The 25558-nt window shown below is 41.1% G+C and overlaps 1 protein-coding gene across 23 annotated transcripts in view; it reads right to left on the bottom strand.

Moving 5' to 3' along the window:
- The window catches only part of SLC10A6 (solute carrier family 10 member 6), a 56971-nt gene that overhangs the window by 24372 nt on the left and 7041 nt on the right, over positions 1-25558 (bottom strand). For 3 of the 23 annotated variants that reach the window (XR_003520883.1, XM_027599410.1, XM_027599409.1), the window contains exon 1: positions 7693-8614. The exons of 7 other annotated variants lie outside the window; for them this stretch is intronic. Coding sequence is in view for 14 of the 16 variants with exons in the window: in XM_027599410.1 (XP_027455211.1) it covers positions 7693-8069 (377 nt within the window). In the remaining 2 variants the exon portion in view is untranslated. Of the gene's footprint in view, positions 1-7692; positions 8619-8708; positions 8748-12185; positions 12325-25558 lie in introns of those variants that run through there. 13 more of the 23 variants (XM_027599427.1, XM_027599426.1, XM_027599428.1 and 10 more) reach the window with 9 other exon arrangements.

Consider the following 25558-nt stretch of genomic DNA (forward strand, 5'->3'; position numbering starts at 1 on the left):
TACTTCCACTTAAATTTTTCTTTTCCAACTTTTCTTAGCAGTTCTTGCCTATACTTTATCCTATACGAAGTTTAAAATCATTTCATCCTATTAAGAATGCTTACTTGGAGCCAACTTCTTCCTAACTAGAAAACAGATGAAGGAAGAAAAGTAGTTTGTCACAGCTCTCAAACCTCTGTCCACAAAGAGGGTGCACAGGAAGCTTTTTCAAATTCTTAGCCTGTGATAAAGCTACATTCTTTGGCTCTTCATATTACTAAGTCCTGAAAGAAATTCCACATTACATCGCTTTCATCTTGAACTTCTGGAGAAGTTGCATAGCACTTTCCCACTGAATTGCTTTGGCACAAACAGCAGAAAGGTAAGATTCGTGACTGTGGGAAGCAAATGTGAGATTTTTATCAGACTGGTCTATGTCCCTGATTACATAGGTTTCTGCTCTATCCTTTACACAACTGTTCGAGCCCATGGTGCTTGACAGATGGTGCTCTGCCAACTGTTAGAAATACTCACAAAGGTTTTTTTTCTCTCTCTCTCTCTCTCAAATGAATAAATGAAATCTTTAAAAGAATATGGGGCATCTGGGTGGCTCAGTCGTTAAGCGCCTGCCTTGGGCTCAGGTCATGATCCCAGGGTGCTGGGATGGAGCCCCACGTTGGGCTCCCTGCTTAGCGGGGAGTCTGCTTCTCCCTCTCCCTCTGCCCCTCCCCCTGCTTGTGCTCTGTCTCTCTCTCTCAAATGAATAAATAAAATCTTCTAAAAAAAAAAAAAAGAAATACCCACAAAGCTGTAAAAGCACACAGTGAACATGTGTGAGTACAGTGGAAGTCACACCTTCTACTTCCATGAACTCCCAGTGCAGTGTAAACGGAGGATGTGTCTAACCGGGTCTCTTGGCTCTTCACATACAGGAAAATTGTTGGCAAAAGCCGACTTCATATAACAAGATTCCACTTGCACTGAGAAGAATGGCATCATCATCCCCAAACTATTGCAGAGAATAATGAGACAGCTTCAGCAAGTCTGGACAAACCGGTAAACCCTGTGCCTCCCTTAAAACAAGGAAATGGCGTATTTATGCAGTATGTTCAAGTGTGGTGTCTGTAAGTATACAATTTTGCAATTGGATTTAAATTATTCAAATGTTGTTTTAGTATCAAACTAATGAAATTAGGAACTCTGACATTCAAAACTATGAAAGTACACACTTGCTTCTCCACTGGAAAAAAAATGAAAAACCATCTGGCTAGGCAAATGGACATGGAGTAGGCTATCAGCTCAGGTCAACAGACTTGGCCTTAGAAAAGAGTTCGAGGCTAGGTTTTCCATCCCCCAATATAAATGTTACTCCTATCTGCTGCCTCTCAACAACAATAACTAGCATTTGTTGAGCACTACCTGCTAAGTATTACACCTCATGCTTTTAGATATATGTTCTCTTTTCATCTATACAATAACCATATGTGCAGGTATTTTTTTTAAAGATTTATTTATTTTTGAGGGGGGGAGGGTCAGAGGGTGAGGAAGGGACAGTCTTAAGCTGACTTAAGTTCTGACTCTGCGCTGAACGAGTAGCCCGACATGGGGCTCAACCTCAGGACCCTAAGATCACGACCTGAGCCAAAACCAAGAGTCAGACACTTAACCGACTACACCACCCAGGTGCCCCACCATATGTGTAGGTATTATTTCCATTTTATAGGCAAGGAAACCAAGGTACAGAGAGTTATAGAAACCTGCATGGAGTCATATGGATTCAATCAACTTCTCTGTTGTAAGATGATCGTCAGTTCCCTACTAGGCCATGTCAGACTGACCTGAAGAATCTGAAGTTCTATGTTCCCAGTGTCTGCTGAAGGACCAAGAGCTACTTTACAGGTCAAAGGCCAAACTGGCCACTGAACCCCTCAGGCTCCACCACCACCAGTAGTCAGAATCCTTTCTCTGCAGCTCAGGATACAACTACATCCTTGGGGAAGAATGGACCTCATATATCAAAAGTTGTCAAACTGAAGACAGTGGGAGTTGTCCCGAGTTGCACCAATAAACTGACTGCGTTTCCAGAGGAGTTTTTATGCCACACACAGGCAATCAGAGACCTTCCTTCAGTCATTCAGTCAGCGTTTGTGGCGTGCCCCCCACCACCAGGCCGGCCCCGAGCATGCACAGGTGAACAAGCCCTCGAGGAGGTTGCAGAGCTTGTGGGTCAGGCAGATAAGCAGCTCAGCTGTTGCCATGCCCTCCTACAGATGACAAGGAGTACATATTTGATGCTGTGTGGACAGAGAGGGGAGGCATCTCTGCCAAACTGTTTCAGGAAAAACATTGAAAACTGGGGTGGGGGGAGGGGGACACAGACTTCATAAATTGCTTTTCTTTTCCTATTTTCCAAAATACTTAAAACTTAAAAAGGCCTCAGATCCACTCCTGGTTTATACGCAAAAGAACTGAAAGCAGGGACTCCAACAGATATGCACACTCATGTTCATAGCAGCATTATTCACAACAGCCAAACGATGGAAACGATGCAGGTGTCCATCAACAGATGGATGGATCTGGCGATACATACATGCATATACATACATGGGGTATATATATACAGCATACAGCCTTAAAAGGAAAGGGAATTCTGACACACGCTACAACATGGATGCACTCTGGAGACATTACGTTAAGTGAAATAAGCCAGATACAAAAGGACAAATATTTTATGATTTTACTTATATGAGATATTTAGTCCAGTTCAGAGACAGACAGGAGAACGGTGGTTGACAGGGTCTGAAGGGAAAGGGGAGTTATTGTGTAATGAGTACAGAGTTTCAGTTTGAGAAGATGACAACTATGGAGAGATGGCCGCTGGTGACTGCACAGTGTCAGTGTGCTGATGCCACTGAACTGTACCCTCGAAAAGGATTAAAATGGTCGATTTTATGTTATGTACAAAACTCAGTTAGACTCAGAGAGCCTAGCTCATTGATTCTACAAAAGAGGAAATTGAGTTCCAGAAGAGTAAATTGCTCAGTCACACAGCTTCTTGGGCAGAGAGTAAACCACAGACCCTGACACAGTGCCCCATATAATGACGCATGGCATTTTGTGTCAGCTGAGATTCTAAGCACTTTATATATATTCATTCAACCCTCACAACAACTCATGAGGTAGATTATGCTTCCCCCTATTTTAGAAGTGAGGAAACTGAAACATAAAGAATTTTTTTTTTAATTTTAGCAAGAGAGAGAGCACACAAGTGGGGAAGGTGGGGCAGAGGGAGAGAGAGAAAGAATCTTAAGCAGGCTCCACACCCAGTGTGGAGCCCAAGGTGGGGCTCGGTCTTACAACCCTGAGCTGATGACCTGAGTCGAAATCAAGTCGGACGCTTAACCAACTGAGCTACCAGGCACCCCTGAAGCATAAAGAATTTATATAATCTGCCAAGACGACCCAGTTAGTAAGTGACAGCTCTACTTGCTGGCTCCAGGGTGCACTTAACTACTACAGTCTAATGCCAGATCTTAGTTTTCATGTCCTACCCTCAAAGGCAAGAATTCTGTCCATCTTTAGTACAGTAGACTGCAAAAATGTCCCCAATTCTTCACCCCATTCTTAGCTATGCCCTCTGCAATGTGACCTTGCAGCCCATCCATCAGGAGGCAGCAACTACTTCTCCATTCCTTGAATCTGGGCTGGCCTTGCAAAATGCATCATCCAGTGGGATATGGTGGAAGTGATGATGAACTGGTGTCCAGCCCAGATATCAAGAGACCTTGTATGCTTCCTCTTTTTCAGAACCCTTCCTCTGTCATATGATTAGGTCTAGGCTAGCCTGCTGGAGAATGAAAGACCATGTGGAAGAGAATCCAGTATTCCCAGATGAGGCCATCCAAGACAAATCTACATTTATCCAGTCCCCAAACATGTAAAAGAACCCAGCCAAGACTAGCTGAGCTCAGTCCAGGGTAATTTTTTAGGCTCTTCATACATACCAGCCAGTTGCTTTCCAAAACAATTAAAATGAAGGATAATATTCTAACTAGAAGGGACCAAATAGGCATTCCTGGCTGTGGGAACAACATGGGCAAAGGAAGTTGGGAAAGTGTGGGATATGTTCAGAGAACAGTGAGTAGTCCATTTTGACTATAGTCTATTTTGTGCTTATTGGGAAAGAAACCCGGAGAAGTAGGTTAGACCTGGAGTAATATCTGCCCAAGTTAGCAGGTGTTGGGAAGCCTTTATATGCATAACATTCATTTCTCTTTACAATACCATAGGGAAGTGTTATGATTTCCAGTTACTGGAAAGAGGTCCCAAGTCAGGATTTAAATATAGACATTCCGACCCCAGAGCCTGCCTCATCCACATACTATAAAACCATGGTGGAGAGACCCAAGGTGGAGAGAAGACTGTGAAGATACTGCAGTTGGCCAAGAAAGAAATTATGAGGGCCTGCCTTAAGGAACTGGCAGTGGAGATGGAGAAAAATGAGGAAGCACCGGTTGTGAGTGACAAGAAGAGGATGGGCTACAAGTCTAGACGTTGGATTAAGTGAATGAGCAGAAGAATGGAAGGAGCCACAGGAGAATGCTGAGCCCAGGGGACTGGGACAGTGATGGGTGTTATCATCAGATATGCAAAATGCAGAAACTGGTTCATAAATGTTGATTCTGAAATGCCCTGCTTGGGATGAACACATGGAGAACTGCAGGCAGATTGAATGAAGCACAGAATTAGCATGAGACATATGTTTGGGAGATCTGCACAGAGCTAAACCTCAATTTCCTCCTTTGTGAAAGGAAGATGTTCTTCTAAAGTCTTACAAATTTTATCTAGCATGAAAACAGAATTCCTATCAAGGACTACTTTTTTCTTTTTTTTTTTTTTTTGCTTGTAAGTTATTTTTGTTGGTAATCAAGTGGGAAGAAATGTAATGAATTTGGACACTGTCTCAATCAAGAATACTGAATATTCTCCTATTTGCAATTTTTACTGAGAATTAAGATTTTATTACTCGTATTGATAAGCTTTTGAAAATCTAATGTTTAGTCACCATTTAAAAATTTCATTTTTTACAGGGTTTTTTTGTCCTATTTTTTGTTTTGTTTGTGAGATTCTAAATCAGAATTTTAAAAAAGGGGTGAGGGGCGCCTGGGTGGCTCAGTTGGTTAAGCTCTGCGCCTTCGGCTCAGGTCATGATCCTGGGGTCCTGGGATCCAGCCCCACATCGGGCTCCCTGCTCAGCGGGGAGCCTGCTTCTCCTTCTCCCTCTGCCTGTCATTCCCCCTGCTGTGCTTTCTCTCTCTCTCTCTGTCAAATACACAAATAAAATCTTAAAATAAAAAGGGGGGGAGAGGTAGTTAATATTTATTACATACCTATCATGTGCCTGGCATCCTGAGTGTATTTTTCCTCCTTAAAATACAGACTTGTGGGGAATAGGTAATTTTAACCCATTTTACAAATGAGGAGATGAGGTTTATAGGTTAAATAATTTGACTAATGTGAGGCTAATTAAGGACAGAGTTGGCAAAAGGAAGCAAAATGAGCTTTATTTTTATAGACTTCCTATTCACTGGTATTTTTATTACAATGTCGGCTAATAAAAGATGAAGTTAATAAATGTTCTCTTTCCCAGAGCAGAAGTGTTTGAGAACACTGGTTTAAGATTTATGCTCCTACTCAGAAGATTGGGTTGTGTTAATAAATGGCATGGAAGAAAGTGCCTAAATTGCAGACTGATGAGAAACAGATGTGAATCCACATCTGCCTTCTTCCATACTTGGCTGTAGCATTTGGCAACCCCCTTAACCAATCTGAGTCACCATTTTCTCAGCTGTAACATTCAGGATAACAAAAGGTCACTTACAAGGTTATTATGAGAACCAAGAAAGAAGAGAAACAGTACATGAAAGCATCTATCTTATGCCTAGCAACATACTCAATTCATAAAATGTCCTTTTTCTTTCCAAAAATATTTAGGTCCCACAATTTATCTCTGATATGTAGACTGTGTAAAGAATATTTATCATCGGGCACCTGGGTGGCTCAGTTGGTTAAGCAACTGCCTTCAGCTCAGGTCATGATCCTGGAGTCCTGGGATCGAGTCCTGGGATCGAGTCCCGAATCGGGCTCTCTGCTCAGCAGGGAGTCTGCTTCTCCCTCTGACCCACTTCCCTCTCATGCTATCTCTCATTCTCTCTCTCAAATAAATAAATAAAATCTTTAAAAAAAAAGAATATCATCTTCCAATTATTATGTTAATGATCAATTTTATGTAATTGGAATTAGCAGTGTATATTAATGCATTTTTTGAATTAGTGATTCTTTTCAAACCCCTGATAAGTGGGTAACTCAAAGCATTGTCATATGAAAATTAATTCATCTGCCTGGAATGAACCCATTAAAATTCACAGGTGAAATATGTTCATACACTGAGCATTCAGCACACGCAGAGAACTAGAAGTACAGACCTGTAGCTGGTTCACTGACGTGAACTCCCAGCACCATCAGCACCTCTGATTCGTTCGTGCATTGCATAATAAATCTCAACTAAATGACATACACATCGAACAAAGATTTACATTCATAAGTCATTCTTCCCTTGGGCAGGAGGTGAAGAAGTTTGTAAGTAAACAAAGAATCTAGAAAGACCACCATTTTTTGCTTTTATTTTTCCAATTGTGCCTTCTCTATTTTTTCTTTTTTTTTTTTAAGATTTTATTTATGTATTTGTTTGTCAGAGAGAGAGGGCACAAGCGGGGGGAGCATCAGGCAGAGGGAGAAGCAGGTTCTCCGCTGAGGAACAAGCCCAGTGTGGGGCTCCATCCCTGGATCCTGGGATCATGACCTGGGCCAAAGGCAGACTGTTAACCTACTGAACTACCCTGGCATCACCTCTATTCTTTCTTCAAACGCCCTTTTTTCAGCATCGAAACAGGTACTCCCAAAGATATGTGATTAATTCATCCTCATTAAAGTGTAAATGAATGATAAAGCCTAATGTCTCCCAGGGGCATTTATTCACAACACAATTGGAAATAAGGTCCCTGGCTTAAACCAAAGGAAGGAGATTTCTAGTGATGAATGTTTACTCTGCAAAGCAACCAGAAAGAACATTTTTTGTCATAAAAGTCTTTATGTTGCTCCCCAGGTCAACTCAACAGGCCACCACCAGCACTTAGAATAGGACATGTCTATCACACATCCCAAGAGCTCCTTTATCCAATGCCTCCAAATACTTGTTTCATAAAATAAATGCAAAGGTAACACGTGCTAACTAGAGCTGGGAGGGTGTCATTCTGGTTCTGCCACCACCACTCCCACCACCACCAAACAGACCCCTGTCATGAGCTTCCTGGTATTCTCAGCCTATGTCCTGGGAGACTGGGAGCCAGGACTGCTAAAGCTGCCAGTGTGGGCGAGAATGAGTTCATGCCTAGGACAGGCCATCGCAGAAGGAGGAAACCTGCCTCCACTATTACATACGAAGCAAGCCCTACTACTCGGAGAAGCAGTTGCCAGTAACACAGAGGACAATCACAGCACGGTACATTTTAAGCTCAGAAAGGAAAGTCCTTCCAAGACTGAACTCCATAAAACGCTGCCCACTGGAACCCCTACCTAAAGATCAGCAGAGTTTTTAACACAAAAGTGTCGGTTATCAGGGGGAGACCTCTGGGCTTCCCTAGTATACCTTACCTGAGATCCATATCTCCTTCGACCCAGAAGGTGAAAATGTTAGAGATGGTTCCCCCCGGGCAGCACCCCATGACGAGAACAGCAATAGCCTGGGCTGGCTTCAGAGAGAAGCTGATGGCCAGGAGATAGGCTGTGAGAGGCATGAGGCCAAACTGGCAGAGCAGCCCCACAGCAATGCCCCAGGGTCTCCTGATGTGCGCCCAGAGCTTCCGGAACTCCACAGAGCATCCCAGGGAGAACATGAGCAGGCCCATCATCACGGCTGACACCACTGTGAAAACAAGTTCGAGGTTCCCATGTACCTCCAGTCCCACAGGCAGCTCCCCCTCCGAACTGTTAGCAGTGCAGGCTGAGCTGCTGGAACAATTCACTCTCATCTCTTCATCTCCTTAATGCAGCATCACAAATGAACATCTGCCACGCTGGCTGGGCAGGTCTCTTCTTCCACGTTTTGTAATAATGCAACCAAGTCATGCATGGAGAATCATTCTGATGGCTATTGGCCAGCCAGGTGATTCAGCCTAATCTGATCAATGTATTCATGAATGGCCTTATAAAAGTAATTATCATGGGCACGAAACATAATAAACTGCGGTAAGTAAGGCTTTCCACTTCTGTTCTTACTCACCACTGAATATTCAAGTGAAATGAGACAAGCAAATTTATTGTCAAGTGGAGTGACTGGGCTGTGTCATCAGCATCACATTGTGTTCCAGGAAAATAGGTTGAGTGCCAAGACATAATTTCTCCAAATTCAATGGGGATTTCAAAGAACCAGGATGCAATGTTTTGTGGAGAGGAAGACCAACTGGAAAAAACAAAGGCGCTAAGCCAAAGCCACTCCTCCACGCATTAGCAAAACATTTCTGTTGAAAATATTAAAGCAGGGGCGCCTGGGTGGCTCAGTCGTTGGGCGTCTGCCTTCAGCTCAGGTCATGACCTCAGGGTCCTGGGATGGAGCCCCCCATTGGGCTTCTTGCTCAGCAGGAAGCCTGCTTCTCCCTCTGCCTGCTGCTCCCCCTGCTTGTGCTCTCTCTCTCTCTCTCTGTGTGTCTCTGTCAAATAAATAAATAAAATCTTTAAAAAGAAAAAGAAAATATTAAAGCAAAAGATCAGTTAAGGAAATGTTGGGAGGGAGTAAGGATCATTTCAGGAGTGCTTCAGAATTGGTCTCAGTTTTTCTTTTTTTTTTTTTAGATTTTATTTATTTATTTGACAGAGAGACAGTGAGAAACGGAACACAGCAGGGGGATTGGGAGGGAGAAGCAGGCTTCCAGCTGAGCAAGGAGCCCGAACTGGGGCTCTATCCCAGGACCCCAGGATCATGACCTGAACCGAAGGCAGACACTTAATGACTGAGCCACCCAGGCACTCTATTTATTATTTTTTAAGTAGGCTCCATAACCAACGTGGGGCTTGAACTCATAACCCTGAGATCAGGAGTCACATGCTCTACCGACTGAGCCAGCCAGGCACCCCTCAGTTTTTCTTCTATTTCTACTAGAATTTGTATCTGAAGCCAATAATTAAATACCTGTAAGAATAATATGGTATTAAGCACCTGATTTGTTTCATCAAATGTGTGGAAACTCATTTATGTACCCAAAATAATACAAGGAAGCTATCACTTTCTTTTGGAGAACAGAGTCGGCTTTGAGATGCCACACCCCTAGGCCTCATGGTGAGGTCTGGGAATTCTGCAAGAGAATGTAATAAAGAGCTTGTCTTGAAGACTGGAGACAGAGTCTGAGGCCAGTCTCTGACCGCAATGGCCCAGGGGCCCTTGTGTGTGTCTTAACCACACAGACACACATTTCATTGGAAAACCAGGCAAGGAAAATACGGTTCCATGAAACTAAACCTACAAAAGAGCAGATGCCACACCCTTTCTCACAGAAAGCAGAAAGTTTATTTATTGGGCAACGGTTGGTGACAAGGCACACTTTATAAAACACCTCTACCTGTCTTAAGAGGGATATTAGCTATGCATTGTTTATTTTTGAATTATCAAATTCTTTTCCATGACAAAGCGCTCTGAGCATGTTTGCTACATAAAAATACAAATTAAGGGGCGACTGAGTGGCTCAGTTGGTTAAGCATCTGCCTTCGACTCAGGTCATGATCCTGGGGTCAAATGTAAAATAAAATCTAACAATTTGAGGGGCACCTGAGTGGCTCAGTCAGTTGAGCGTCCGACCCTTGGTTTTGGCTCAGGTCATGATCTCAGGGTCGTGAGATTGAGCCCGCTCAGCGGGGAGTCTGCTTGAGATTCCCCCTCCCTCTTCCACTCCCCCACTAAAATAAAGAAATAAATCTTTAAAAAAAATCTGACTATTTGAAGAAAGTATAAACTGGCTTAGGCAAAGACACCTTAAAAGCAGCTCTGAAGGTAGAACCTTGCTGGAGGCCATCAGAAGTCAGCATGAAGACCTACTGCCACCAATTCTTGATTCATGCCCAAGAATAAGCCAACATTTACACCAAGCTTGGTAAGCCTGTCAGAAGACAACCCAAGGGACACCTGGGTGGCTCAGTGGTTAAGCATCTGCTTTTGGATCAGGTCATGATCCCAGGATCCTGGGATCAAGTTCTGCATGGGGCTCCCCGCTCAGCAGGGAGCCTGCTTCTCCCTCTGCCTGCCACTCCCCCTGCTTGTGCTCTCTCTCACTCTCTCTCTCTGACAAATTAATCAATAAATTAATCTTAATGTAAAATTAAATAAATTAATTAAAAATTAAATTAAATTTAAAAATCTTAAAAAAAAAGAAGATAACCCAGAACCACCTGTGCTGTATCAATGTAAAGCTAAGCAGAGAAATGGACACTTAGGAACGAGTTAGGTCTCTGAAAAGCTTTGTGTTTCCAGCTGAAGGGGGCAAAGATGTGGTTGAGCTGAGGAAGATTGGAGGAGGGAGACCAAACATTTTCTAAGCACCTACTAGGTGAGAGGGCATGCTAGGTCCTTTACACATATGTGTCTGTGTCTAGTGAAGCAGAACTTTTTTTTTTTTTTTTTACTTTAGTGAGAGAAGGTATCACATTATTTCTGTCTGGATAATGTCAAAAAGGCCTTTGGTAGACCTTCTTTGTTTTTGGAAGTCACTCAAAGGCCCTTCTTAGTTATTCAAATTTGAGTTTAATAAGAGATTTGTCATCAAGGACGATGTGATAGGAACTTTAGCTTGGTACTCAGCTCTGATAGCTGGGGAGAAGGGGGCTGCTTTGCTTAGTGGATATTAGGAGCTTCCTGAAAGCAAAGGTGACCTTGGACTCTTATCGTTTGCAATGCAGTGCTATCAGAATATCTCAGATGAATTAGGATGGTTTCAGCTGAGGTCCACTGTCAGGAAAAGATACTAAAGTCCAATTACCCACCATGAAAGCAAGGGGTGTCTGGACTGATGACAATTTCCTCTGGATCAAGTCATCCTGGCACAGATGTCACAGAACGATATAGGACACAATGACTGGACTATGTGGATGTAATCTGAAAAGAAGTAACCTTGAGAGGCCAAGCTTCAGCACCACCATGTTCTATGCAAAGATCCGGACTAGAAGGGACAAGGCAGCAATGGGTGACAGCCCGTTGGACTGGGTGGAACCAACTGATTCAAAATGTCCTGACAAAACAGCAGCAGCTGAAACCAGGGCCTACCAGTGGATGCCAGGCTTTTCCCAGTTTGTCCCCATCCTGGGAAGGAAACTCCCTTGAAAGAGTAAGCCCCTAGAGTTCTTGTCAATTTATAAAGGAGATTTTAGGGGCACCTGGGTGGCTCAGTTGATTAAGTGTTGGACTCTTGACTTCAGCTCCAGGTCATGATCTCAGGGTCCTGGGATCAAGCCCTGCACTGGCCTCCATGCTAAGCGCAGAGTCTGCTTGGGATTCTCTCTCCCTCTCCCTCTATTCCCTCTCTCCGCTCATGCTCTGTCCCTCTAAAATAAATAAATAAAATCTTAAAAAAAAATTGTAAAGGAGATTTTAAATAGGGGATCGACCCTAAATTTATTGGCATGTAAATTTATTGGATTAAATCCAAATTTATTGGATTCAAGTGATTAGAAATTTTTAAAAGACATGACCAAATTTATACCTTAAGCTAGTGAGGTAGTTCATGAGAGCCCATTCAATCTTCACATCCGTTCTAAGAGGTAACTACTATCATTGCCATGTCACAAATAAGGAAACGAAACCTACTAGGGCCATACAATTTATCCAAGGTTATTAGACAAGTAAATTAACATTAGGATTTAAATCCTAGTCTAATTCTCAGCCTATCCTTATTTCCCTGGAACACATTGATGGGAGGCAATGAAAGTAGTCGATAGCAGGATCATTCTGAAAAGACTGACAATCAGCTAAACATAGCTCAGGGATAAAACACCACAATTTGGCATAAACATGGAGAAACAAACCAACTAATCCCTAATTTCTAAGTTTATCTCATGTGCTCACAAGCTTGAAATGCACCTGAATATGTGCAACATATACGCACCTTAATTTTGAGATCCAGCTGTACAAATCACAGGAAATATTTCATGCATTTCTATTCTCTGCAAATAGAATTAGAGGTGAAAGACATCCTTCAGGAAAACCAACTAAAAAGCTGCCTCTTCTGTCTGGGAATATAAAGGCTGAAGGAAAAGTCCCAAAAGGAAAGGTAATTCAACATGGTTAAGGAATTGTTCAGCAAACTCTGAAAATCAGTATAAGGGGAAACTTCTAGATGCTTGAAGGACATAAAAAAATCCTATCGGTTCCAGGGTGCCTGCCTGGCTCAGTTGGTAGAGCATGTAACTCTTGATCTTGGGGTCTTGAGTTCAAGCCCCATGTTGGGCATTAGAGCTTACTTTATTAAAAAGAAAAAAAATCCTATAGGTTCCAAGAGTTTAGGTAAACTCATGAGAAAGATCCAAAACAAAAGGAAATTATGTATTTAATCTAAACTAATTATTTATTATTAATTCAATCCAAATTATTTATCCAACCCAAAGGAAATCAGCAGTAAGAAAATAGACTGTTACATGACCCGAGGTAAAAAACCTAATTCTCTATATTTTTTAAAGATTTTGTTTATTTGTTTGAGAAAGTGAGAGAGCAAGAGAGAGAGAGAGCATGAACGGGGTGGAAGGAGCAAAGGGAGAGGGAGAAGCAGGCTCCCCACTGAGCAGGGAGCCCGACCTTGGGCTCGATCCCCAGACTGCGGGATCATGACCTGAGCCGAAGGCAGACGATCAACCGATCAACCGATCAACAAACTGAGCCACCCAGTAGCTCCTCTATATATTTTTTAAAAAACCAAACCTCAGAAATAAAAATGCTGTCACCTTGCAGAAAAAAAAAAATAGCCCAGTACTTGAACAGAACATTCACAACAGTTAACAACCATAGGAAAAAAAAAACAACACAGAAATCAACATCACTAATAATTTTTAAGTATATTAAAATAAGATGTGTTTCCTACCACTAAGAAAACAATTTTAAGGTGACTGTCCTTTGTTGATAGAAGTTGAGTGAAAGTATATTCTTATATACTGCAGGTAGGATTGAAAATTCATATAACCTTTCAGGGAAAAGTCTGGCACTATGTACCAAATAGCCTTTGTCACTATAGTTCTAAAAAGCTGTCTTAATAAATAAGTTGCAATACTGGCAAAAATTTATTATTTGGGGCAAATGTTTCTATTTATAGTAGTATTGTTATTTATTTTTTTAGGATTATTTATTTATTTGACAGAGAGAGAGAGTGCATACAAGCAGGGGGAGCATGAGAGGGAGAAGCAGGAAGGAGCAAGAAGCTGAGCAGGAAGCCCGATGTGGGGCTCGATCCCAGGACCCCGGGATCGTGAACTGAGCCAAAGGCAGACACTTAACCAACTGAGCCAGCTAGGAGCCCCAGGGCTGTTATTTATTCTTATTTATATTACCATTATTATTTATAGATGCAGAAAACTGGGAATTTAAATTCCCAAAGTGAGACTAATTTAATCATGATACAATGAGATACCATGGAGCTATTTAAAAAGTAAACATTTTGACAATGAGAAATGTTTATATTAGAAGGTAAAGCAAAAAAAAGAAAAAAAAAACTAGATAGATATAGATAGGTATAGATAGAATGCTCCCAGCCATGTTAACCTGGCTGGCTCAGTCAGAAGAGCATGTGACTCTTGATCTTGGGGTTGTGAGTTCAAGTCCCACATTGGATGTAGAGATTACTTAATAAACAAAAACTTAAAATAATAATAATAAATTATTTATTATACATAATAAAACTTAAAAAAATAATAAATAATAACATAAAGAGACCAAATTTGACTCCCCAAAATTTTCAGTGATTGCTTCTGTATGTAGGATTGTGGATGATTTTTTTCTTTATATGTTTTGTACTATGTAATACCTTTGAAATGGCTATGAATTACTGTTTATAATTAAGAAAAAAACTGAAGAAAAAGGAACAGAGATAGACAAAGTTGTGGTTATTTCAAGCAGCTCCTAAAACTTGATAACAGCCAGATGACTCTGAGGAGCCAGACTACTAAGATGACTCAATCATTGTCTATTCTTCGGTTTTTATAAGGGAGGCTCACAAATACCAAAGCTTCCAGGTAAGAGATACCTGCAGAAAATGGAATGTAAGGGCGTGAGAAGGACTGATGGGCCAAGTCAGGACATAGAAAAGTGGGCTGACAAAGTGTTTATCCTGAAACAGCACCCACTCCACCTTCAGAATAAAATAACCGGAAGGGAAAATGAATCACCTGGAATCAACTGGAAAGACGTGTTTACCTGAACAGGTGGCATGCTATTTATAATAGTATTTGTGGTCCTTTTCCCAACAACCTTTTCTGGCCTCAGCTCATCAGATCAGATGTTAAGATTATAACCATAAAAAAAAATTAAAAACTGAAAAATTTAAAAAAAAGATTATAACCATAAATTTTCATAGACTGTTGGAGCACCTGGGTGGCTCGGCTGGCTAAGCATCTGACTCTTGGTTTCGGCTCAGGTCATGATTGGGGTCCTGGGATTGAGCCCCACACCAGGCTCTGTGCTCAGTGCAGAGTCTGCTTCAGACTTCTCTCCCCCACTCTCCCCCTCTGCTCCTCCCCCACTCATGCTCTCACTCTCTCACTCTCAAATATCTTTAAAAATTTTTTTTTGCAGACTGTTTGAACCCTAGAATTATAAGAAAATCTTGTAATGAATAAGATTAATGGAATTTGTCAGCCATTGGAGCAAATTACTGATAACTGATTTTCTGTGATAGTAACAGTAAAACCTACTACTTATTGAGTCTTTCCTATGTACCAGATCCTGTGACAGGTCATGTACATGTGAAGGGTAGTAGAACATGCTACCCCAAAATATGCCACTTCGGCATAAGGATTATTTTGAGCAGAAGGCAACTGAGAAGAAGCAGATACAAGAGCAGCTCCCTACCCCCCTTCTATATGCCTAAAAAGAGGACATAAATTTGTAAAGGTGTCTCCCTTTCCCTCTCTACCAGGAAGGACAGAAGCTAAGCCCAAGAGACACCTTCAGACCCTACCAGCCAAGAGAAATCTATACCAGAGGAATCTACAGAACAAACCTTGCTAAAACTAGCCCTTATCTACCATTAATTCCCCCATATATTTGCCTTCCCACAATTTGCCACCCCTACAGGCTCAAAGTCCTTTTTCTTTGTTTTGTCACTTCTCTCTTGTTCTTTTAAGATGATATATAAGCCCCAGTTCTAACGCCTCTTTGAGGCACTCACTTCTGAGTGTTCTCCTATGTATTTGCAATGCACATGTTAATAAACTTCTTTTTTCCTCATTAATCTTTTTGTCTAGTTTACAGAGCCCCAGCTGGGAAGTCCAAGATGAAGAAGAAAAAATATATCTCAGTAATCCTCCCAACAATCCTGTCATTCAGGTACCATTATTACCCTCATTTACTCATGAGTGCAGAGAAACTTATGGAGGTTAAACAATCTGCCATGGGCTAAGCTAGGAAATGGTAAGGCAAGATCTTAAGAGTCAAATCTAGGGTCAATACTATACATGAAAAATAGATGAAATAATAAAAGTTCATGAGTTCCACTTGTATAAAATATTATTCCTGCCACTCAAACTATATGTCACATCCTGGTCACTATTCTTCACCTTCCTAAACCCTTAACTCACGTGCTTTATCAGATGAGGCAACAGGTGCACAGAAAACATGTTGACTGACATTGTGAAAGAATAATAGCCATGTTGAAGAGGGGAATATCCTAATTCCCATGTCTAAACAACTCTTACTTTGAAGTAGCTACCTGATTCAAACACTCATAATCCTAAATTCAAGGAATATTTCCTAGCATTCGATGTAGGTTGTAAGCTACTTTATAGTGGCCTCCCTAAAAGAATACATAAGCAAAATAGATCCTTGACCACATAACCCAACTACCCCCCAAAGAAGAAGGGTAGGACCAGGGAAAGCCAGACACTTTTCAGTAATGCTGAAAATGGTTCCTTATATGCTTTATATACTTTTATATACTTTCAACAGAGGTTAAACCCTAAAGCCCTGGCTTGTAAAGGCTCAGAAGTGTTTTTTCTCCACCCTCCATTACTAAGCCAGAGGACATGTACCTAGAACTCTAGCCAAAATCAATCAAAATAAAGGCTGATGCTGAGCTCAAGCATCTGCATTTTACAGGAAAACCAGGTGTCAACTGCAAGCATCTGGTAAAAACTTCAGCTTTTTGATCTGACATTTCCTAGCTACTATGCCTGGAACATTTGAAGTGCTCAATTAATATTAGTTATTGTGTTGGTTATTATCATTAACATCTGTTGCATCTAAACCAGAAAAATAACAAAGTCAGTATTAAAAATAAATTCTCCTTTGCTCCTGCTTCCAATTTTCTGATTTGCTTTTCTTTTTCTTTCTTTCTCTTTCTTTTTCTTTTTTTCTTTTTTCTTTCTTTCTTTTCTTTTCCTTTCTCTCTCTTTCTTTCTTTTTCTTTCTTTCTTTTTTCTTTCTTCTTTCTTTTTTTCTTTCTTTTTCTTTCTTTCTTCTTTTTCTTTCTTTCTTCTTTCTTTTTCTTTCTCTTTCTTTCTTCTTTCTTTCTTTCTTTTTCTTTTTCTTTCTTTCTTTCTTTTTCTTTCTTTCTTTCTTTCTTTCCTTTCTTTCTTTCTTTCTTTCTTCTTTCTTTTTCTTTCTTCCTTTCTTTCTTCTTTCTTTCTTTCTTTCCCATGCAACAAAACTTTTATTAACATTTTGAACAGCTACTGAGAAAACCAGTGATTCAGCTATTACTGAAACTGGTAGTTTTTAAACTTAAATTGGGGCAAATGGCTATAGTGCAGAGCAATGCCATCATTGGGCACTATGAATTCAAGACTGAAGAATTAACAGCCACCCCTCAGACGGAGAACCAGGTGAGAGTCGACTCTTTCTGGATGTTGTAATCAGAAAGAGTACGGCCATCTTCCAGCTGCTTGCCGGCAAAGATGGGCCTCTGCTAGTCAGGGGAGATGCCCTCCTTTATCCTGGATCTTGGCCTTCACATTTTCCATGGTGTCACTGGGCTCCACCTCCAGGGTGACGGTCTTGCTGGTCAGGGTCTTCACGAAGATCTGCATTTCGATCTGTTAGCGAGTGCAAGGATGCTGGATGCAATCATGTCGAGTCACGCAGACCCCAAAACACGGACACCCAACAATGGCAGCCATTCCTGAACCCTGATTTGTTTTTCAAAACCCTTTGTTATAGCTTAGAAAATTTACTTCAAATACTAAAAGAGCCATGAGGGGTAAAAGATGTACACACACACACACACACACACACACACACACACACACACACACACGTCACGTGATTGCATGATAAAAGAAGACCAAAATTAGGAAATAACCCTCCTCTTATCTTGAAGGAAATTGTGTCAGCTATTTCCACGACTCATGTGAAGCAATTTTGGTATCGTTAGACTGCCGTGCTAGCATTCTGATGGTCAGCCTCCTAGGAACACCTGAGCTCTGATACAACAGAGCTTCTGGGGAGGAGGCGGTACAGGGAGTGTGGCCCAGTAAAGGTTTGCATGTTGGGTTCATGTTGCGCTTACCTTACCTGCTCTAGACATGTGGTGGAAAGCAGGGGACTAAATTCCAACGGTAAATAGTCACCTGGTGAGCAATCTCTCAAACAATGAGAGGGGATGTCTGCTTCTGGAACTTGGAAGAAGTTGCTTTGACAGAAAGTTAATGAGAGGTAAGAAAAAAAATGACACCTGCAACTGCAGCCCGTGAAGGTGACAACACCTACATTCCAATGCCATGAAAGTTGTGAGGTGCAAAACAAGTCTGTAGAGTGGAGGTGGATAATTCGAGGAAGGAAAGGGATTGAAACTGAAAGGAGACATGAATGGAAGGTAGAAGCCTACTAGAAAATTCAAAAATAGAGCCTGAGACTCCTGGTACGTTGGCAACATTTTCTTCCCTAGGCATCAATTAAGACTACTATGTTATGCCCATAATTCCAAATAAAGTAAGCCAAGATCACCAGGTTCTTCTCATAGGTTATAGCAGTTCTGAGGTACAATGAAAACATCTCTAAACTTCCCTATCAATGCCCCTATTGTCTTGTTCCTTCCCCTTTGTCTCCCAAATGAGGCAAAAGAAAATTATAATTGAATTTCACATTGAGGTCCCTGATGGTGGATTGATGGCTCAGGGAAGTCTGAGTAGTTTCAGCAACCCCTCTGCCCTCTACCCCAAATACCAAAGGAGGAGTGGCATGTCTGTGGTCCAAGACCATCTGTAAGACTAAAGGGCCAAACCTTTTCATTATATGTATCCATCCTGTCTTCTCTCCACCATGATATATCAATTGTGTTAGGGTTAATGGTGTATTATTTAGCCATTGGTTGCAAGATCCAGACTCAAGACAACTGAAATCCTGGACTCGGAACTGTTGCAGTAACTGGATACAATTTTGAGAAATAAGTGAGTGGGTTTTATAATATGGAAAGAAGAGTATGAGTGAATGTAAGTAGCCAAAAGAGAACTGGAGACATCCAGCTTATGTTGATTGCTGCCCAGCATTCCTCCTCCTGTCATGGGCTGCATTTCTTTTAGGGAAATACCCCCACCTCAGGCTTCTCAGCCATGCAGTTCGATCCAACCTTCTGTATCAGGAGGGTGTCCTGAGTAGCTTAAACCAATCAGCTAACTCAGGGTTTCTCAGCCTTGACACCATTGACATTTGGGGCTGGAAATCTCTTTGTTGTGGGGGAGATGTCCTGTGTATCGTAGGATATTTAGCAGCATCCCTGGACTTTACCCATCAGAAGCCTTTGGAATACTTTATAGGTAAGACAGCCAAAAATGTTCACAGACATCGCCAAGTGTCCTGAGGGGGGAGAGGCAAAAATCACCTTTCATGGAGAACCACTGAGCTAAACTCATCCCTCACTCCAAATTTTAGTAAAGGACCTACTTGCCCCATACCAGCCATATTCTCCAATATTCACTTTCTCAACAGGCCATACAGACAGCCAGGTCAGAAGTGGACCAAGCATAGTCTTCTGGAAAAGGTTAGACTTTGAATTCACATGGATCTAGAATTCTATCTCAGTTCCTCCACTTTTAAAGCTGTGTCACCATAGGGAGGTTACAAATCCTTCACCTAACCCGATTCCTTCAAAACTAAAAGAGGCATCTGAAAATGGGCAAGGTTAAACATGTACCTGGCATACACCCAGCCATTCCTCTCCTTGAGGTATTCATTCAAAATAAATGAAAGAACATGCCCATACAATGCTCATGGCAGCTTTATTTGTGAGCATTCAGAACTAGAAACTGATCGACAAGTTTATGGATAAACAAAGTGTAAGATATCCATGCAACAGAATACCACTCAGCAATGAAAAGGAGCACATATACAACAACACGGATGAATCTCAAATAATTATGCTGAGCAAAAGAAGCCAGACCAAAAAAAAGTACATACCGTATGATTCCATTTATATGAAATCCTCAAAACCACAAATTAATCTATAGTGCCAGAACACAGCTAGATCAGTGGTTGCTTGGGGTGGGGGTGGAGGGCATTCGAGGTGGGGGAGGTGATGAGAGAAGAGCACTAAAAAGGGATGGATTACAAGGGGCATGAGAAAACTCTTGAGAGGATGAACATGTTCATTATCTTGATTGTGATGATGATCCCACAGGTGTCAAAACTTATTACATTGTACTTCAAATATGTACAGTTTATGGTATATCCAATCATACCCAATGAAGCTGGGGAAAAAATGTGTCAAAGCATATATAGGAAGGGGCTCCTGGCTAGCTCATTCAGAAGAGCATGCGACTCTTGATCACTGGGTTGTGAGCTCAAGTCCCACGCTGGGTACAGAGATTACTTTTTTTTTTTTAAGATTTTATTTATTATTTGAGAGAGAGAGAAAGAGCGCGAGTAGAGGAGAGGGGCAGAGGGAGAGGGAGAGGGCGAAGCAGCCCCCACTGAACAGGGAGACTGACGTAGGGCTTGATCCCAGGACCCTGGGATCATGAACTGAGCCCAAGGTAGATGCTTAACTGACTGAGCCACCCAGGCGCCCCTAGAGATTACTTAAAAAAAAAAGCATATATATATATATATATATATATATATATATATATACATACATATATATATATATATATATGTGGAGGAAACAGCAGAAATCAAATCTTCTGATCACTCTCTTCAAAAGTGGCACCTTTTCAACAATTTTTCAGGTAATACATTCATTCATTAAACAAATACTGATAGAATGGCTACCATGAGTAGATACTATTGTAGACAATAGAGACACCATGGAGAAATAACAAACAAGTAAGCAAATAAATAATTGCAGATAATGACATGAGTGCTCTAAAGGAATTAAAAGAGGGTGCCGTCACAGAAAGTGACTGAGTAAAAGTCCAATTTATCAGGGGTAGGGGTCATGGGGGCGGTCACAGGAAGCCTCCCTCCGGAGATGTCATTTGAGTGGAGCCCTAAATAGTTAGGAAACATCTCTGTGACAGTCCGATGGAAGACAACCTTGGGGAAAATAAACAAGTGCAAATGTTCCAAGGCAGAAACAAGTCAGATAACAGGACTAGGGTAATGTGTTTGCACCCAGTAGGACTGAAAGATGAGTGGGAGGAACAAGGTCCAAAAGGAAAGCAAGTATCAGATAAACATAGGGCCTTGTAGGCCACAGGAAAGGGTGTTACTCAGGGGAGTGAGGTGATCTTTTTGACAAGATATGAATGCCATTTTTTTTAAGTTTATGTTTTTTAGTAATCTCTGCATCCAAGGTAGGGCTCAAAAGTCATGATCCTGAGATCAAGAGCGCATGTTCTTCCGACTGAGTCAGCCAGGGGCCCCTGTGTGAGTACCATTTTTAAAAGATCACTGCGGCTGCCAAGGGTAGACTAAAGAAAGGCAAAGATGGAAGCAAGGAGGTCAGTTATGGGACTTTTTCTGTGTTCCAAACAAGAGTGGTAGAGACGTGGATAAGGGTGACAGAGGTGGAGAAAGAATGGATACATTTGGGATATTTTCTGAAGGTAGACCCAATAAGAGTTGCTGATGGATTGGACTGGGAGGAAAGAGGAGATGAGGGACACAGAGGAATTACAGATGACCCCTAGGTTTTTGGCCTACATAATGCAATGGAAAGAGCACTATTTACTGGAATGAAAAAGAAGTTAACTATTCTTAAGATCATGATGAAAAGAGGCTAAAGAAACCAAGTGACAGCAAGACCCCAATAATTTTTTTTTTTTAAAAGACACATTTATTCAGCGTCATGATCAGACTATTACATTTAGCAATCAACAGCATGTGTGCAAAAAAAAAAAATCTACATTAAAACCCTTTGTTGGAATGCTTTACACTTTCCACAGAACAGAAACTAAAATAACCTGTTATACAATTAGTCACAAATACAGTCCTCGAGTTTTTTGCCCATAAACATGAGTATTGTCTAAAACATGTCTTCTTTGTAGCAGCTAGGCCCTGCCACCACTGTGCTTGGCCGAGTTCACAAATCTGTTGTAACCTGTAGCTTCCCTGTCACTTCTCTGGCTCTCCTCTCCTGCTAAGCTTTGTTTCCTGGCAGTAATTAAAACCTTCTGCCACTGCCCTAGCTACTGCTGCTGCTGGAACCACCATAGCCACCTTGGTTTCGTGGTTTGGCAAAGTATTGGCCTCCACCACCATAGGGGCCAGAGCTTCTGCCTCCAAAATTTCCTCCTTTCATGAAGACCCCAATAATTTGTCTGAGATGACACAACTATTAAGTGGTGGAACTGGTGTTCAATCCCAGGGGGTCCATGCCCTACACCTAATGCTCTAAATCTGTTCTACACTGGATATAAATAGTACTTAAAGACAGTGAACAAAGGGAGAGTTCTTTTTCCCCCTTTATGCTTGCTGCCCTGTCAAGCCATTGGCAAAAGCATCAAGATCCTGGCCCAGCCCTGTCCCCAAACTTTCCCCCTATGATGTTAGAATTCTGCTCTGCTCTGTTATTGCCCTTCCTTCCTTGCAGGGTTATTGTGAGGACTACAGGATATAAAAGAGTTTCTACATCTAAGTTTTTATTATGTGGGTTTTTTTCTTTTCTCTTTTTCATTCTCTCTCCCCGTCTTCTGAACCTTGATAAAATGTTTTCATTGAGGACATTTTTATCAACTGAAAAAAAATGAAGATTCTTTCCAAAAATTTCAGTTATTTACTATTAAATGTCTATGCCATAATATTTTTCATTAAAAATAAAACACAGCATGCAATTCACCTAAGGTTTCGGTATCTAAGCCATTTTCCCTAAAGGCCTGCCTCTTCTACACTGCCAACCAAAGTTTCAGAATGTTCACTGCCACTCCTCGTTCACTCTGCATACTCCTCCTGGATGAGCTCAAAGACACCCATGGTTTCACCTTTCTTCTCTACACCCACTCCTTCCTGAGCAGGACACCTGTAAAGCCCACTGCTCCTAGAGATCTCCACTCGTGTCTACCAAGAACTTTGAACACCAACATACCTAAAATCAACGTATCTCCCACACACCCAAGACAGTTCTTCCTTTCCCAAACCCACAATCTGGAATTCACCCTAAATTCCTCCCTTTCATTCACCCACACCCCCTCACTCAACCATATCCAATCAATTACAGTGTCTTGTGGTTTCTACCCCTTCCATGACCCCTGAGTCAGACCTGTACTAGCCACGCTAATACATGTACTTCCTTAAGTTATGCACGGTCACACCTGGATTACTAAGGGAAGATAGGCAATCATGAATAAAACAGGTTACTTTTTAGAAAGGAGAGGGGCAAGCCTTCAGAGGAAAAAAAAAGGAGAGCAGAAATTAAAAACTTATAATAGTTAGAGGATAAAACTGAGAGCTTCTTCCAGAAACTGGAGCAAAAGACAAAAGGATGGAAAACAGGAGAGAAAAGATAAAAAATTAGAAGGCCAGTACAGAAGATGTAGCATATGAATAATAGTACTTCTAGAATGTAGAGAGAAAATGAAAAGGTAGAAATATCTACCAAAAAATTTAATACAATTTCCCACAACTGAAGGAAATGAATTTCCAGGTTGCGAGGGCCTGTATAGTACCAAGCACAATGGGTACTGGTAAGAGTAGTTACTGCTATCTGTGTTAGTGCTTACTCTGTGCCAGGCACTGTTCTAGGTGCTTTACATATTTAACTCATTTACTTGTCACAACTATCACTATCCACTTCTTAATTTTTTTTTTAGAGCGAAAGCACGTGAGTTGGGGGAGGGTCAGAGGCAGAGAGAGAATCTTAAGCAGGCTCCATGCCCAGCACAGAGCCCAATGAGGGGCTCGATCTCATGGCCCTGAGATCATGACCTGAGCCAAAATCAAGAGTTGGACATTTAACCAACTGAGCCACCTAGGTGGGCCCCTATCACTACCCACTTTTTACAGAAAATGAAACTAAAGCACAGGAAAGTTAAATAATTTGTCCAAGATGACACAGCTTAATAAGTGATGGAACCAGCATTCAATCCTGGTGGCTCATGCTCTACATCCAATGCTGTACATCGCCATGCTACATTGGATTATTAGTCTTACACCATGATTCCTATCAGAACAGTGGGATCTAGGAGAAGATGCTGTAGCTTCCAGAGAGAAAAAAGCAGGTCTCAGGGAAAGCATCCAAAGTAAAAATGACTTTGGAATGCTCACTAACAATATTAAAAACTAAAAAGAAATACACAAATCCTTCACAATTTTAAACGAACATTATTTACAACCTACAATTCTACACTCAGCCAATCTATCAATGAAATCTGAGCAAAAAATACAGACTTTGGACAATAGGACCTCAAAAAAATACCCTCCCACGCACCCTTTCTCAGGTAACTACTGGAGGATATGCTCCACTGTAATAAAAAAATAAATAAACCAAGAAAGAGGATGGACAGATACAGAAGAAACAGGAGCAACTACATCAAAGAGTGTGAAGTGAATCCCCATGATAACAGAAATCATAGAGAGCTACATAAGAGTATGGAAATAAACAGTTCAGGGTAAAGAAGGATAAGACTTCTCAAGAAGACGAAATGATAGCATACATAGGATTGTTTTGAGAAGACTGATAACTGGCAAAGAGCTTGGGGTTTAGTGATAAATACATTACAAACTAAGCAAATATAAACTCTAATTACTAAATTACTAAATACTGTGCATGCACAAACACACACACACACACAATGGCAGGAAAGGAAAAGTAGTAATAGTCTACCACATAGCTCAGCTGTTAAGTATTTACACACTATTATGTTAACATAATAGTGTCATAATAACGTTAACATTTAATATTGATCTAACCAAAATTATAATATAACCTATATTTACAGGTAGATAGAAATGGTATGTATGTGTGTTGAGGATGGAGGAAAGAAAAGGAAAAAATGCTATCTTCTATATGGGAAGTCAATACCTAAAAAAGAAAAATCCAAGAAGTAGCAAAATCAAAGCATTATTTAGAGACATGAAGGTAAATAATAAAACAAGTGAAAGAGTTAAAATTAGTTGCCTCCATAGAAGTGGAAATGAGTGGTGAGGATCCACAGAGCTACTGGTTTTTTGTTTTGTTTTGTTTTTAAGATTTTATTTATTTATTTATTTATTTGAGAGAGAGAACACGAGCCAAGGAAAGGAGCAGAGGGAGAGAGACAAGCAGACTCCCCGCTGAGCAGGGAGCCCGATGTGGGAGTCGATCCCAGGACCCTGGGATCATGACCTGAGCTAAAGGCAGACACAACCAACTGAGCCACCCAGGCGCCCCTAAATAAATCTGATTTTTAAGAAATTAAAACTTATTAATAGCAACAATGTTAGATACATTGTACAGTAGATTTGTGGTCTTTAGATTGAAAAATATTTCTAGTTTTCCAAGACACTATTGGAGGTGTTATCTCCAGCCCAGATGAACTAGTGACAGTGACCCTAAAAGGGAAAGTGCAAGCTACTCAGTGGGACATGAACGACAGAAACAAACACACAATTAATCCCATTACCATCCAAAACATATGTGATTAATTTTTTAAAGAAAATAGTAAATTGGTTTTGATTTCTGAAGAAATAGAAACACACTGAATTTTTGCTAAAGACTGGTCTTTGGTTGTGTAATTATAAAATGGAATTTTCCCACATTTTAAGCAGTTAGCAACCCAGCTGTCATATTTATGATAATAACATTGATGAAGGGGGAAAAAAACTAGTCAACTGGAAGAACTGGCGAGGACAAATGTGTAAAAAAGGTGGAGAGAAGTGGTACAACTGGGTAACACAGAGAAAATCCCAGACGCTCTACCAAGAAAC

The sequence above is a fragment of the Zalophus californianus genome, chromosome 2, assembly GCF_009762305.2.
Source record: "Zalophus californianus isolate mZalCal1 chromosome 2, mZalCal1.pri.v2, whole genome shotgun sequence".
NCBI classification, from domain to species: domain Eukaryota; kingdom Metazoa; phylum Chordata; class Mammalia; order Carnivora; family Otariidae; genus Zalophus; species Zalophus californianus.